General features: G+C 61.4%; 1 protein-coding gene across 4 annotated transcripts in view; it reads right to left on the bottom strand.

The window, feature by feature from the left end:
• Positions 1-3333: 3333 nt before the first annotated feature.
• The window catches only part of LOC139241448 (histone H3-like centromeric protein A), a 35080-nt gene continuing 23794 nt past the window's right edge, over positions 3334-14619 (bottom strand). For all 4 annotated transcript variants that reach the window (XM_070870006.1, XM_070870008.1, XM_070870005.1 and 1 more), the window contains one exon: positions 3334-4523. In XM_070870006.1, the coding sequence (XP_070726107.1) occupies positions 4389-4523 (135 nt within the window). In that variant the 3' untranslated portion in view covers positions 3334-4388. The remainder of the gene's footprint in view (positions 4524-14619) is intronic.

The following is a 14619-nucleotide window of genomic DNA, read 5'->3' as shown; positions in this document are numbered from 1 at the left end:
CTCAATGGCAAGTATATCCTTCCTTAGGACACAATACTCCAGGTGCGGTCTCACCAGGGCCGATATAATTGCAGTAAGAAATCTTGACTTGAGGAAGAGATTAGACTGGAACACAGTAGAATGATCCACATCCACCCGGAATAGACTTCCTAAAATGTGTATTTTAAAAGAAATTCATGCCCTCCCCTCCCCCCCAATTAAGTGGCTGAACCATGTGGTGGTCAGTTCCGTACATCCCTGGTTCAAACAAATCTCAAAACAGGTTTTACAAAATTGCCCCAATACTCGAACCTGAGCTGACAATCGGTGGTTTTAAATTCTTTTATTTCATTGCGTTACGCCTAGTAAGAAAATACAAGAACATTTTTTTTTGCATTTCACTCATTAACAAAGTATCACAATTTTTAATTAAACTCTATTTACAAACACAAGTCCTTGGGACGTATGCCAAAGCCGGACTGTACACTGCTGCCCCTCCGAGGCAAAGGGCTGAAGTAAGCAGGCCTTCGCTCAGCTTCACACAGCTACTGTTGCTGCAGTCCCTGACCTTTGTACAGGCACGGATAGTAACATAATGGCCTGGTCACCACCTAAACTGCACCCCCACCCTACCTGCCCTTGTCCAATGTCCCCCCCCACCCCACCTCCCACCGCCACACAGCATTTCCCAGACGATAGAGAGGGGAATCCTGCCCATTAATACAAATTGGAACCCGATAAAATAGGTCCGTTGTGTATTAGTTGCATTAATAACGATTTTTGAGTGATACGGGAGTCAAGGGTTAGGGGGAGCGGGCAGGGAAGTGGAGCTCAGTCCATGATCAGATCAGCCATGATCTTATTGAATGGCGGAGCAGGCTTGAGGGGCTAAATGGCCGACTCCTGCTCCTATTTCGTGTTGCGTATCTGCGGGTAGTGTTATAGAGCATATCAGGATTTGTGACGAGTTCTGCAAGATGGAATCAGATATATACTGGAACTGGGGACATTTGCAAGGCAATGGCAAGGCGAAAGTGCAAATGGAGTAATTGTCATTGGATGGCTCTTTCAAAGAGCCAGCAGAGGCATGATGGGCCCAATAGCCTGCGCCTGTGTTGTGCACTTCTGCTATTCTTAGGAAACCAGTTTTCCTGGATACAAAAGGTATCACCAATGTCCACGTTTCTCCAAACCTTGATGGTGGGAAGTAGAGAAAGGAAGCCAGGGTTGATCTTCCAGAGTTGTAATGATCTGGAACGCACTGCCTGAAAGGGCGGGGGAAGCAGATTCAACAGTAACTTTCAAAGGGGAATTGGATAGATAGTTGAAAGGGGAAACATTTTCCGGAGCTGTTGGGAAAGTGGGCGAGCGGGGACGGGGAGTGAGACCAATTGGACACAGCTCTTTAAAAGAGATAGCACAGGCACGATGGGCCGAATGGCCTCCTTCTGTGCAGTGAGGTTCTGTTCTATGTGTGCACACCTGTGATTTCCCCACACGCCAAATTTAAAAAGGGGGTTAAAATCACGAGGAAAGCGACCGGAGCTCACAGCAAAAATTAAAATCAATAAAAAGTAGTTTCCCGAGCACACAAAAACAAACGGAAATGCAATATTTGGAGTTAATCGAATGTCGATTAACCCTTTTGCTTGCTGGCGACTCTGCCAAGAGGACTCTGGGGCTGGGCACGAGCTGAATGTTAGTCTGATGAGCTGCGTTGCAAGACTACGAACGTAGTTTCGAAATGACCTTCTTACAAGACGGAGCAATCTCTCTCTCTCTCTCTCTCTCTCTCTTTCTCTCTTTCTCCCCCCCCACCCCCCCCCCATCCCATCCCGCCCTGCCCCCGCCCCCCCCCCCCCCACTACCCCCTCACCCTCCCAGCTTAAAACAGGCCACAAGGATCTTGATGCCAAAAACCCTTCGGAATCTTTGAGCTTCACATAATTATAGGACCGCATATACAATTGATACACAGAAGTGGGTTGGCCTGTGCCTACAGGCTCCTATTTGACAAGGCGTTGACTGCGGAGTATGGAAATCTTTAATAATGATTCTGTTTAAAACGATGTACATTAAAACAAAAACTGAACAGGTGATTATCCATGGGTCTCTACCCACGTACCGAGAGCGACAGAGACAGCACACAGCTCCTCACACCCGGGGGAAATTGGGCAGAGCCCATCAACTGAACCCCCTCCGCACCCCCCCCAAAGTGGGAGAGAGGGAAATTAAATACATCCCCCCTGCCCCCCCCACCTCATTTTTGGTGATTCTACCTGGCTGGCCAATGAACGATCTCATTGGCTTCTTTGCCGGTGCCGATATCCACCGAGCCAATCAGAAGAGTTGCCTGGACGAGGCGATCGGGCCAAATTTTAAGCAATCCAACTTCTGATTGGCTGAAAACAAAAGACAAGACTTCACAGCAGTTTTTCCAGCCAATCGAAGAAAGATTTATAAGGAGGTGGTTTAGTCAAGGCAACTGGGGGGGGGGGGAGGAGTAAATTATAGTTAAAAAGATTCACAATATACATTAAAATATACTTTAAAAGTGTTAAATCAATTAAAAACACAATTAGAAAATGTAAAAGACAGAAGAGGGATTGGCAGAGGATGGTAAAATTTTAAAACGCTTAATTTGGGATTCTTCATCTTTATTTTCGTGACTGTTTAGCGGTAAACCTATCTGAGCAGCAGTGTTGGTACAAAATGGGAAGAGGGAGGGATTGCTCTGACAGAGACTCCTTCAAAACAAAAGCCACAATAGGATTAATAGGGAAGTGGAGGATCAGCCATGATCTTATTCAATGGCGGAGCAGGCTCGAGGGGCCGAATGGCCGACTCCTGCTCCTATTTCTTCTATTTCATCGACATGACTTGGTTTTCACGTGTAGTATTCTTGATTCCCCGAGGGATGTGGTCCCGAGGGTGCTGGGGACAGCCCCGTGGGTCCTCTGGCTGAGCTCAGTACCTTGCCTGCACTTTCCAGCACGGGCGGATAAACAGTGATCCGGGGGTGGGGGTGCAGTGCAGGTCCTCATCCCTCTCTAAGGGCCGCACTAACCGCTGCTGTCTCAGCCCAGTGATATCAGCTGGGGGGGGCACACCTAGGCTGTGCCACGTCACCGGGTTTGGTGTGTGTGTGGGGGGGGGGGGGGGAGTTGGGGGGAGCCTCAGTTTATCACTCGAGCGACAAACCTTCAAGTCGCTGAGGTAGCCGGTGGAAAGAGATGTGACCGAACCGTCGAAGCCCTGGGCTTAGGGGAGAGGGAACACTTCCCTTCCCCACCCCCCACCCACCCCCTTCCCCTCCCCCCACCCCCTTCCCCTCCCCCCACCCGCAGATCACCGTTCTGGCCGTGTCCAGCAACGCTCGGCGGAAGGAGGGCGAAAGCGCAGCAAACGGCGGCTTGGGGGAACAGCTCGAAGGTTGAGTGGCTGAGGGGGCGAAGCAATGGGCTGTGTGCGGAGAATGCCCCCACCCCCACCCCCTCCCCCCCCAGTATTGACCGTTGCTCCCGCGGGGCACACAGACAAGGCACCAAACTAGTGCCGGGGGTGGGACCCACAGCTGTTGGAGGCCACTTTTCCCATTAGCATAAAAAGTTTTTTTTTAATAAAAAGGATAAAATCTACAAGGCGAGGTAACGGCTGTTAAAAGAACCTCGTGCAAAGGCCCATGGACGATGCTTCCTCAATGCAGGATGGCGGGGCTGGATTCAGGACGGCAGTCACTGGGCGGGTCCCCTCGACGTTGGATTGTTGCTGGCTGTACCCATCCTGATCCAGTGACACAGCAGTGTCAATTCACTGCGCGTTGATCCTAATCTCCGATGTCAATCGCCCAGCCCGCTCCCACTTTACAATCCAGTCGATGCGATGGGAGCAGTTTTGATGACGATGATGATGAAAACCACGTGGGTTGCTGACTCCGGGCTGGGGCCGATCAGCCCCAATCGCGCAGAGCCCGATAAATTGTGGATCAACAAACGGCGGGTCCATCCCACAAGCAGGCCTCAGGCCAGTGTCCGGGGGTGGGGCCAGGAAATCACGGTGGGTCTATATTACAGATAATACGGTACAGTGGATGCCACGCTCAAAGGCAACATGGCCGCCGAGCATCGGAACTGCGCCGTGTCGCGTTGAAAGTATAAAAGTACAAAAAGCTTAAAATTCACAAGAGAGAACGACGGCATGTCTACTCAAGTATAAAATGGCTGCGCTAGAATAATGCATTGGTGTCTAGAGTTGCAAGACAGGACGAGGGCACTGAGCAGGAAGACGTTCCGGACCACAGCGCTCGTGCCCCTCACACTGGTCTATTTTCCTGCCGATCAAACAGCACCGATGTTCAGGGGGAGGGCGAACAGATCCACGCGGAGTGGGGGGACTGGCTTCCCGCTCCGTTATCCCAGTCCATCCTGTATGCCCCGGATCTTCCGAGCCAGCTGCACGTCCTTGGGGAACAGGGTGACTCTCTTGGCGTGCAGAGTACAGAGGTAGGCATCCTCCAACAGCAGCACCAGGAACGCCTCCGCCGCCTGGGGAACAACACAACCCAGGCGTTACAATGGGATCGTCCAAAGGGAACAAAAAGGAGGAGAGGGAAATAGAGGTTTCTGGAGGGGGGGGGGGGAAGGGGAGAGCGAGAGAGCGAGAGGGCGAGGAAGGAGAGAGAGATAGAGCGCGCGAGGAAGGAGAGAGAGAGAGAGAGAGCGCGCGAGGAAGGAGAGAGAGAGAGAGCGCGCGAGGAAGGAGAGAGAGAGAGAGAGAGCGCGCGAGGAAGGGGAGAGAGAGAGAGAGCGCGCGAGGAAGGGGAGAGAGTGAGAGAGCGCGAGGAAGGGGAGAGAGAGAGAGAGCGCGCGAGGAAGGGGAGAGAGAGAGAGCGCGAGGAAGGGGAGAGAGAGAGAGCGCGAGGAAGGGGAGAGAGAGAGAGCGCGAGGAAGGGGAGAGAGAGAGAGCGCGAGGAAGGGGGGAGAGAGAGAGCGCGAGGAAGGGGGGAGAGAGAGAGCGCGAGGAAGGGGAGAGAGAGAGAGCGAGGAAGGGGAGAGAGAGAGAGCGAGGAAGGGGAGAGAGAGAGAGCGAGGAAGGGGAGAGAGAGAGAGCGAGGAAGGGGAGAGAGAGAGAGAGCGAGGAAGGGGAGAGAGAGAGAGAGCGAGGAAGGGGAGAGAGAGAGCGAGGAAGGGGAGAGAGAGAGCGAGGAAGGGGAGAGAGAGAGCGAGGAAGGGGAGAGAGAGAGCGAGGAAGGGGAGAGAGAGAGCGAGGAAGGGGAGAGAGAGAGCGAGGAAGGGGAGAGAGAGAGCGAGGAAGGGGAGAGAGAGAGCGAGGAAGGGGAGAGAGAGAGAGCGAGGAAGGGGAGAGAGAGAGCGAGGAAAGGGAGAGAGAGAGAGCGAGGAAGGGGAGAGAGAGAGAGAGAGCGAGGAAGGGGAGAGAGAGAGAGAGAGCGAGGAAGGGGAGAGAGAGAGAGAGAGCGAGGAAGGGGAGAGAGAGAGAGAGAGAGCGAGGAAGGGGAGAGAGAGAGAGAGAGAGCGAGGAAGGGGAGAGAGAGAGAGCGAGGAAGGGGAGAGAGAGAGAGCGAGGAAGGGGAGAGAGAGAGCGAGGAAGGGGAGAGAGAGAGCGAGGAAGGGGAGAGAGAGAGCGAGGAAGGGGAGAGAGAGAGCGAGGAAGGGGAGAGAGAGAGCGAGGAAGGAGAGAGAGAGAGAGAGAGAGGAAGGAGAGAGAGAGAGAGAGAGAGAGAGCGACGAAGGAGAGAGAGAGAGAGACAGCGAGGAAGGAGAGAGAGAGAGAGCGCGCGCGCGAGGAAGGGGAGAGAGCGCGCGGGAGAAAGGGGAGGGAGAGAGCGCGCGGGAGGAAGGGGAGAGCGAGAGCGCGGGGAAGGAGAGAGCGAGAGCGAGGGGAAGGAGAGAGCGAGAGCGAGGGGAAGGAGAGAGCGAGAGCGAGGGGAAGGAGAGAGCGAGAGCGAGGGGAAGGAGAGAGCGAGAGCGAGGGGAAGGAGAGAGCGAGAGCGAGGGGAAGGAGAGAGCGAGAGCGAGGGGAAGGAGAGAGCGAGAGCGAGGGGAAGGAGAGAGCGAGTGCGAGGGGAAGGAGAGAGCGAGAGCGAGGGGGAAGGAGAGAGCGAGAGCGAGGGGGAAGGAGAGAGCGAGAGCGAGGGGGAAGGAGAGAGCGAGAGCGAGGGGGAAGGAGAGAGCGAGAGCGAGGGGGAAGGAGAGAGCGAGAGCGAGGGGGAAGGAGAGAGCGAGAGCGAGGGGGAAGGAGAGAGCGAGAGCGAGGGGGAAGGAGAGAGCGAGAGCGAGGGGGAAGGAGAGAGCGAGAGCGAGGGGGAAGGAGAGAGCGAGAGCGAGGGGGAAGGAGAGAGCGAGAGCGAGGGGGAAGGAGAGAGCGAGAGCGAGGGGGAAGGAGAGAGCGAGAGCGAGGGGGAAGGAGAGAGCGAGAGCGAGGGGGAAGGAGAGAGCGAGAGCGAGGGGGAAGGAGAGAGCGAGAGCGAGGGGGAAGGAGAGAGCGAGAGCGAGGGGGAAGGAGAGAGCGAGAGCGAGGGGGAAGGAGAGAGCGAGAGCGAGGGGGAAGGAGAGAGCGAGAGCGAGGGGGAAGGAGAGAGCGAGAGCGAGGGGGAAGGAGAGAGCGAGAGCGAGGGGGAAGGAGAGAGCGAGAGCGAGGGGGAAGGAGAGAGCGAGAGCGAGGGGGAAGGAGAGAGCGAGAGCGAGGGGGAAGGAGAGAGCGAGAGGGAAGGAGAGAGCGAGAGCGAGGGGGAAGGAGAGAGCGAGAGCGAGGGGGAAGGAGAGAGCGAGAGCGAGGGGGAAGGAGAGAGCGAGAGCGAGGGGGAAGGAGAGAGCGAGAGCGAGGGGGAAGGAGAGAGCGAGAGCGAGGGGGAAGGAGAGAGCGAGAGCGAGGGGGAAGGAGAGAGCGAGAGCGAGGGGGAAGGAGAGAGCGAGAGCGAGGGGGAAGGAGAGAGCGAGAGCGAGGGGGAAGGAGAGAGCGAGAGCGAGGGGGAAGGAGAGAGCGAGAGCGAGGGGGAAGGAGAGAGCGAGAGCGAGGGGGAAGGAGAGAGCGAGAGCGAGGGGGAAGGAGAGAGCGAGAGCGAGGGGGAAGGAGAGAGCGAGAGCGAGGGGGAAGGAGAGAGCGAGAGCGAGGGGGAAGGAGAGAGCGAGAGCGAGGGGGAAGGAGAGAGCGAGAGCGAGGGGGAAGGAGAGAGCGAGAGCGAGGGGGAAGGAGAGAGCGAGAGCGAGGGGGAAGGAGAGAGCGAGAGCGAGGGGGAAGGAGAGAGCGAGGGGAAGGAGAGAGCGAGAGCGAGGGGAAGGAGAGAGAGCGAGAGCGAGGAAGGAGAGAGCGAGGAAGGAGAGAGCGAGGAAGGAGAGAGCGAGGAAGGAGAGAGCGAGGAAGGAGAGAGCGAGGAAGGAGAGAGCGAGGAAGGAGAGAGCGAGGAAGGAGAGAGCGAGGAAGGAGAGAGCGAGGAAGGAGAGAGCGAGGAAGGAGAGAGCGAGGAAGGAGAGAGCGAGGAAGGAGAGAGCGAGGAAGGAGAGAGCGAGGAAGGAGAGAGCGAGGAAGGAGAGAGCGAGGAAGGAGAGAGCGAGGAAGGAGAGAGCGAGGAAGGAGAGAGCGAGGAAGGAGAGAGCGAGGAAGGAGAGAGCGAGGAAGGAGAGAGCGAGGAAGGAGAGAGCGAGGAAGGAGAGAGCGAGGAAGGAGAGAGAGAGAGAGACAGCGAGGAAGTAGAGAGAGAGAGAGAGAGAGAGAGCGCGAGAGAGCGCGAGGCAGAAGAGAGAGAGCGAGAGAGCGAGAGAGCGCGAGGCAGAAGAGAGAGAGAGCGAGAGAGCGCGAGGCAGAAGAGAGAGCGAGAGAGCGCGAGGAAGGAGAGCGAGAGAGCGCGAGGAAGGAGAGCGAGAGAGCGCGAGGAAAGAGAGCGAGAGAGCGCGAGGAAAGAGAGCGAGAGAGATATCGCGAGGAAGGAGAGCGAGAGAGATATCGCGAGGAAGGAGAGCGAGAGAGATATCGCGAGGAAGGAGAGCGAGAGAGATATCGCGAGGAAGGAGAGCGAGAGAGCGCGAGGAAGGAGAGCGAGAGAGATATCGCGAGGAAGGAGAGCGAGAGAGATATCGCGAGGAAGGAGAGCGAGAGAGATATCGCGAGGAAGGAGAAAAAGCGAGAGCGATATCGCGAGGAAGGAGAAAAAGCGAGAGCGCGAGGAAGGAGAGAGAGAGAGAGAGAGGAAGTTGAGAGAGAGAGAGCGAGAGCGCGAGGAAGGAGAGGGAGAGACCGAGAGCGGGCGAGGGAGGCGAGGGAGAGAGAGGGCGGGCGAGGGCGAGAGCGGGCGAGGGCGAGAGCGGGCGAGGGGGAGCAAGGCGAGGGGGAGCAAGGCGAGGGGGAGCAAGGAGAGGGGGAGCAAGGAGAGGGGGAGCAAGGAGAGGGGGAGCAAGGAGAGGGGGAGCAAGGAGAGGGGGAGCAAGGAGAGGGGGAGCTAGGGGAGGGGGAGTTAGGAGAGGGGGAGTTAGGAGAGGGGGAGTTAGGAGAGGGGGAGTTAGGAGAGGGGGAGTTAGGAGAGGGGGAGTTAGGAGAGGGGGAGTTAGGAGAGGGGGAGTTAGGAGAGGGGGAGTTAGGAGAGGGGGAGTTAGGAGAGGGGGCGAGGAAGGAGAGAGGGCGAGGAAGGAGAGGGGGCGAGGAAGGAGAGGGGGCGAGGAAGGAGAGGGGGCGAGGAAGGAGAGGGGGCGAGGAAGGAGAGGGGGCGAGGAAGGAGAGGGGGCGAGGAAGGAGAGGGGGCGAGGAAGGAGAGGGGGCGAGGAAGGAGAGGGGGCGAGGAAGGAGAGGGGGCGAGGAAGGAGAGGGGGCGAGGAAGGAGAGGGGGCGAGGAAGGAGAGGGGGCGAGGAAGGAGAGGGGGCGAGGAAGGAGAGGGGGCGAGGAAGGAGAGGGGGCGAGGAAGGAGAGGGGGCGAGGAAGGAGAGGGGGCGAGGAAGGAGAGGGGGCGAGGAAGGAGAGGGGGCGCGGAAGGAGAGGGGGCGCGGAAGGAGAGGGGGCGAGGAAGGAGAGGGGGCGCGGAAGGAGAGGGGGCGCGGAAGGAGAGGGGGCGAGGAAGGAGAGGGGGCGAGGAAGGAGAGGGGGCGAGGAAGGAGAGGGGGCGAGGAAGGAGAGGGGGCGAGGAAGGAGAGGGGGCGAGGAAGGAGAGGGGGCGAGGAAGGAGAGGGGGCGAGGAAGGAGAGGGGGCGAGGAAGGAGAGGGGGCGAGGAAGGAGAGGGGGCGAGGAAGGAGAGGGGGCGAGGAAGGAGAGGGGGCGAGGAAGGAGAGGGGGCGAGGAAGGAGAGGGGGCGAGGAAGGAGAGGGGGCGAGGAAGGAGAGGGGGCGAGGAAGGAGAGGGGGCGAGGAAGGAGAGGGCGAGGAAGGAGAGGGCGAGGAAGGAGAGGGCGAGGAAGGAGAGGGCGAGGAAGGAGAGGGCGAGAGGGCGAGGAAGGAGAGGGCGAGAGGGCGAGGAAGGAGAGGGCGAGAGGGCGAGGAAGGAGAGGGGGCGAGGAAGGAGAGGGGGCGAGGAAGGAGAGAGCGAGAGGGCGAGGAAGGAGAGAGCGAGAGGGCGAGGAAGGAGAGAGCGAGAGGGCGAGGAAGGAGAGGGGGCGAGGAAGGAGAGGGGGCGAGGAAGGAGAGAGCGAGAGGGCGAGGAAGGAGAGAGCGAGAGGGCGAGGAAGGAGAGAGCGAGAGGGCGAGGAAGGAGAGAGCGAGAGGGCGAGGAAGGAGAGAGCGAGAGGGCGAGGAAGGAGAGTGCGAGAGGGCGAGGAAGGAGAGAGCGAGAGGGCGAGGAAGGAGAGAGCGAGAGGGCGAGGAAGGAGAGAGCGAGAGGGCGAGAAGGAGAGAGCGAGAGGGCGAGGAAGGAGAGAGCGATGAGGGCGAGGAAGGAGAGAGCGAGAGGGCGAGGAAGGAGAGAGCGAGAGGGCGAGGAAGGAGAGAGCGAGAGGGCGAGGAAGGAGAGAGCGAGAGGGCGAGGAAGGAGAGAGCGAGAGGGCGAGGAAGGAGAGAGCGAGAGGGCGAGGAAGGAGAGAGCGAGAGGGCGAGAGGGCGAGGAAGGAGAGAGCGAGAGGGCGAGGAAGGAGAGAGCGAGAGGGCGAGGAAGGAGAGAGCGAGAGGGCGAGGAAGGAGAGAGCGAGAGGGCGAGGAAGGAGAGAGCGAGAGGGCGAGGAAGGAGAGAGCGAGAGGGCGAGGAAGGAGAGAGCGAGAGGGCGAGGAAGGAGAGAGCGAGAGGGCAAGGAAGGAGAGAGCGAGAGAACGCGAGGAAGGAGAGAGAGAGAGCGCGAGGAAGGAGAGAGCGAGGAAGGAGAGAGGAAGGAGAGAGAGAGAGAGAGACAGCGAGGAAGGAGAGAGAGATAGAGAGAGAAATACAGCGAGGAAGGAGAGAGAGAGAGAGAGAGAAAGACAGCGAGGAAGGAGAGAGCGAGGAATGAGAGCGAGAGAGAGATCGCGAGGAAGGAGAAAAAGCGAGAGCGTGAGGAAAGAGAGAGAGAGCGCGCGAGGAAGGAGAGAGAGAGAGAGCGAGGAAGAGAGAGAGAGAGAGAGAGCGAGGAAGGAGAGAGAGAGAGAGAGCGCGAGGAAGGGGAGGGAGGGAGGGCGCGAGGAAGGGGAGGGAGGGAGGGCGCGAGGAAGGGGAGGGAGGGAGGGCGCGAGGAAGGGGAGGGAGGGAGGGCGCGAGGAAGGGGAGGGAGGGAGGGCGCGAGGAAGGGGAGGGAGGGAGGGCGCGAGGAAGGGGAGGGAGGGAGGGCGCGAGGAAGGGGAGGGAGGGAGGGCGCGAGGAAGGGGAGGGAGGGAGGGCGCGAGGAAGGGGAGGGAGGGAGGGCGCGAGGAAGGGGAGGGAGGGAGGGCGCGAGGAAGGGGAGGGAGGGAGGGCGCGAGGAAGGGGAGGGAGGGAGGGCGCGAGGAAGGGGAGGGAGGGAGGGCGCGAGGAAGGGGAGGGAGGGAGGGCGCGAGGAAGGGGAGGGAGGGAGGGCGCGAGGAAGGGGAGGGAGGGAGGGCGCGAGGAAGGGGAGGGAGGGAGGGCGCGAGGAAGGGGAGGGAGGGAGGGCGCGAGGAAGGGGAGGGAGGGAGGGCGCGAGGAAGGGGAGGGAGGGAGGGCGCGAGGAAGGGGAGGGAGGGAGGGCGCGAGGAAGGAGAGGGAGGGAGGGCGCGAGGAAGGAGAGGGAGGGAGGGCGCGAGGAAGGAGAGGGAGGGAGGGCGCGAGGAAGGAGAGGGAGGGAGGGCGCGAGGAAGGAGAGGGAGGGAGGGCGCGAGGAAGAAGAGGGAGGGAGGGCGCGAGGAAGAAGAGGGAGGGAGGGCGCGAGGAAGAGAGGGAGGGAGGGCGGAGAGGGAGAGAGGGAGGGAGGGCGGAGAGGGAGAGAGGGAGGGAGGGCGGAGAGGGAGAGAGGGAGGGAGGGCGGAGAGGGAGGGAGGCGGGCGAGGAAGGAGAGGGAGGGAGCGGGCGAGGAAGGAGAGGGAGGGAGCGGGCGAGGAAGGAGAGGGAGGGAGCGGGCGAGGAAGGAGAGGGAGGGAGCGGGCGAGGAAGGAGAGGGAGGGAGGCGGCGAGGAAGGAGAGGGAGGAAGGCGCGAGGAAGGAGAGGGAGGGAGGAAGGAGAGGGCGGGAGGAAGGAGAGGGCGGGAGGAAGGAGAGGGCGGGAGGAAGGAGAGGGCGGGAGGAAGGAGAGGGCGGGAGGAAGGAGAGGGCGGGAGGAAGGAGAGGGCGGGAGGAAGGAGAGGGCGGGAGGAAGGAGAGGGCGGGAGGAAGGAGAGGGCGGGAGGAAGGAGAGGGCGGGAGGAAGGAGAGGGCGGGAGGAAGGAGAGGGCGGGAGGAAGGAGAGGGCGGGAGGAAGGAGAGGGCGGGAGGAAGGAGAGGGCGGGAGGAAGGAGAGGGCGGGAGGAAGGAGAGGGCGGGAGGAAGGAGAGGGCGGGAGGAAGGAGAGGGCGGGAGGAAGGAGAGGGCGGGAGGAAGGAGAGGGCGGGAGGAAGGAGAGGGCGGGAGGAAGGAGAGGGCGGGAGGAAGGAGAGGGCGGGAGGAAGGAGAGGGCGGGAGGAAGGAGAGGGCGGGAGGAAGGAGAGGGCGGGAGGAAGGAGAGGGCGGGAGGAAGGAGAGGGCGGGAGGAAGGAGAGGGCGGGAGGAAGGAGAGGGCGGGAGGAAGGAGAGGGCGGGAGGAAGGAGAGGGCGGGAGGAAGGAGAGGGCGGGAGGAAGGAGAGGGCGGGAGGAAGGAGAGGGCGGGAGGAAGGAGAGGGCGGGAGGAAGGAGAGGGCGGGAGGAAGGAGAGGGCGGGAGGAAGGAGAGGGCGGGAGGAAGGAGAGGGCGGGAGGAAGGAGAGGGCGGGAGGAAGGAGAGGGCGGGAGGAAGGAGAGGGCGGGAGGAAGGAGAGGGCGGGAGGAAGGAGAGGGCGGGAGGAAGGAGAGGGCGGGAGGAAGGAGAGGGCGGGAGGAAGGAGAGGGCGGGAGGAAGGAGAGGGCGGGAGGAAGGAGAGGGCGGGAGGAAGGAGAGGGCGGGAGGAAGGAGAGGGCGGGAGGAAGGAGAGGGCGGGAGGAAGGAGAGGGCGGGAGGAAGGAGAGGGCGGGAGGAAGGAGAGGGCGGGAGGAAGGAGAGGGCGGGAGGAAGGAGAGGGCGGGAGGAAGGAGAGGGCGGGAGGAAGGAGAGGGCGGGAGGAAGGAGAGGGCGGGAGGAAGGAGAGGGCGGGAGGAAGGAGAGGGCGGGAGGAAGGAGAGGGCGGGAGGAAGGAGAGGGCGGGAGGAAGGAGCGGGCGGGAGGAAGGAGCGGGCGGGAGGAAGGAGCGGGCGGGAGGAAGGAGCGGGCGGGAGGAAGGAGCGGGCGGGAGGAAGGAGCGGGCGGGAGGAAGGAGCGGGCGGGAGGAAGGAGCGGGCGGGAGGAAGGAGCGGGCGGGAGGAAGGAGCGGGCGGGAGGAAGGAGCGGGCGGGAGGAAGGAGAGGGCGGGAGGAAGGAGAGGGCGGGAGGAAGGAGAGGGCGGGAGGAAGGAGAGGGCGCGAGGAAGGAGAGGGCGCGAGGAAGGAGAGGGCGCGAGGAAGGAGAGGGCGCGAGGAAGGAGAGGGCGCGAGGAAGGAGAGGGCGCGAGGAAGGAGAGGGCGCGAGGAAGGAGAGGGCGCGAGGAAGGAGAGGGCGCGAGGAAGGAGAGGGCGCGAGGAAGGAGAGGGCGCGAGGGGGCGAGGAAGGAGAGGGAGAGAGGGGGCGAGGAAGGAGAGGGAGAGAGGGGGCGAGGAAGGAGAGGGAGAGAGGGGGCGAGGAAGGAGAGGGAGAGAGGGGGCGAGGAAGGAGAGGGAGAGAGGGGGCGAGGAAGGAGAGGGGAGAGCGGGCGAGGAAGGAGAGGGGGAGAGCGGGCGAGGAAGGAGAGGGGGAGAGCGCGAGGAAGGAGAGGGGGAGAGCGCGAGGAAGGAGAGGGGGAGAGCGCGAGGAAGGAGAGGGGGAGAGCGCGAGGAAGGAGAGGGGGAGAGCGCGAGGAAGGAGAGGGGAGAGCGCGAGGAAGGAGAGGGGGAGAGCGCGAGGAAGGAGAGGGGAGAGCGCGAGGAAGGAGAGGGGGAGAGCGCGAGGAAGGAGAGGGGGAGAGCGCGAGGAAGGAGAGGGGGAGAGCGCGAGGAAGGAGAGGGGGAGAGCGCGAGGAAGGAGAGGGGGAGAGCGCGAGGAAGGAGAGGGGGAGAGCGCGAGGAAGGAGAGGGGGAGAGCGCGAGGAAGGAGAGGGGGAGAGCGCGAGGAAGGAGAGGGGGAGAGCGCGAGGAAGGAGAGGGGGAGAGCGCGAGGAAGGAGAGGGGGAGAGCGCGAGGAAGGAGAGGGGGAGAGCGCGAGGAAGGAGAGGGGGAGAGCGCGAGGAAGGAGAGGGGGAGAGCGCGAGGAAGGAGAGGGGGAGAGCGCGAGGAAGGAGAGGGGGAGAGCGCGAGGAAGGAGAGGGGGAGAGCGCGAGGAAGGAGAGGGGGAGAGCGCGAGGAAGGAGAGGGGGAGAGCGCGAGGAAGGAGAGGGGGAGAGCGCGAGGAAGGAGAGGGGGAGAGCGCGAGGAAGGAGAGGGGGAGAGCGCGAGGAAGGAGAGGGGGAGAACGCGAGGAAGGAGAGGGGGAGAGCGCGAGGGAGGAGAGGGGGAGAGCGCGAGGAAGGAGAGGGGGAGAGCGAGGAAGGAGAGGGGGAGAGCGAGGAAGGAGAGGGGGAGAGCGAGGAAGGAGAGGGGGAGAGCGAGGAAGGAGAGGGGGAGAGCGAGGAAGGAGAGGGGGAGAGCGAGGAAGGAGAGGGGGAGAGCGAGGAAGGAGAGGGGGAGAGAGAGAGTGCGAATAAGGAGAGAGAGAGCGAGGAAGGAGAGAGGGGGAGAGCGAGCAACAAAGAAAAGAAAAACAAAGACTTTCATTTTTCTAGCGCCTTTCACAACATCGGGACTTCCCAAAGCACATTGCAGCTACTGATGTACTTTTTGGAGTGTAGTCACTGTTGCAATGTGGGAAATGCAGCAGCCAACTTGCGCACAGCAAGCTCCCACAAATTGCAATGTGATAATGACCAGAAAATCTGTTTTTGTTATGTAGATTGAGTGATAAATATTGGCCAGGAAATTAGGGATAACTCCCCTGCTACTTCTTCAAAATAGTGCCATGGGATCTTTTACATGCACCTGGGAGAGCAGACGGGGCCTCGGTCTAACATCTCTTCCGAACGACAGCACCCTCTCA

Source organism: Pristiophorus japonicus, unplaced genomic scaffold (assembly GCF_044704955.1).
Source record: "Pristiophorus japonicus isolate sPriJap1 unplaced genomic scaffold, sPriJap1.hap1 HAP1_SCAFFOLD_1082, whole genome shotgun sequence".
Lineage (NCBI taxonomy): Eukaryota > Metazoa > Chordata > Chondrichthyes > Pristiophoridae > Pristiophorus > Pristiophorus japonicus.
Note: the sequence above shows the minus strand (reverse complement) of the source record. Positions and strands in the feature narration are given on the sequence as shown.